The sequence below is a fragment of the Penaeus monodon genome, chromosome 33, assembly GCF_015228065.2.
Source record: "Penaeus monodon isolate SGIC_2016 chromosome 33, NSTDA_Pmon_1, whole genome shotgun sequence".
Taxonomy (NCBI): Eukaryota; Metazoa; Arthropoda; class Malacostraca; order Decapoda; family Penaeidae; genus Penaeus; species Penaeus monodon.
This window is the reverse complement of record NC_051418.1, coordinates 31,423,130-31,423,378: the sequence shown is the minus strand read 5'-3', so window position 1 is coordinate 31,423,378 and position 249 is coordinate 31,423,130. Positions and strand designations below refer to the sequence as shown.

Genomic DNA, 249 nt, shown 5'->3' with positions numbered 1-249 from the left:
GAGGATGAGGGACGATATTTGCAATATGATGTCAACCAGCCTTTATATTTCTCACTCCGTTCTCGCTGGTCCGTCGCCCCGGGCTCACCTGCACCTCCCTCGGGCGGACGTCCGTCGAGAGGCCTGCTACCCTCAGCAGGCGGCTCGAGGCGCTCCTGAGGAAGCAGTCGGGGCACTGGCAGTTGTCGCGGAGCCACACGTAAGGGAACTCGTCTCGCTCTCCGTCGCGCCACCGGACCTGCACCTGAA

At 62.7% G+C, this 249-nt stretch overlaps 1 protein-coding gene across 1 annotated transcript in view; it reads right to left on the bottom strand.

Moving 5' to 3' along the window:
- LOC119594337 (gamma-butyrobetaine dioxygenase-like) overlaps positions 1-249 on the bottom strand; it is a 13,098-nt gene that overhangs the window by 11,124 nt on the left and 1,725 nt on the right. The window contains exon 4 of the mRNA XM_037943395.1: positions 89-244. Within this exon, the coding sequence (XP_037799323.1) occupies positions 89-244 (156 nt within the window). The remainder of the gene's footprint in view (positions 1-88; positions 245-249) is intronic.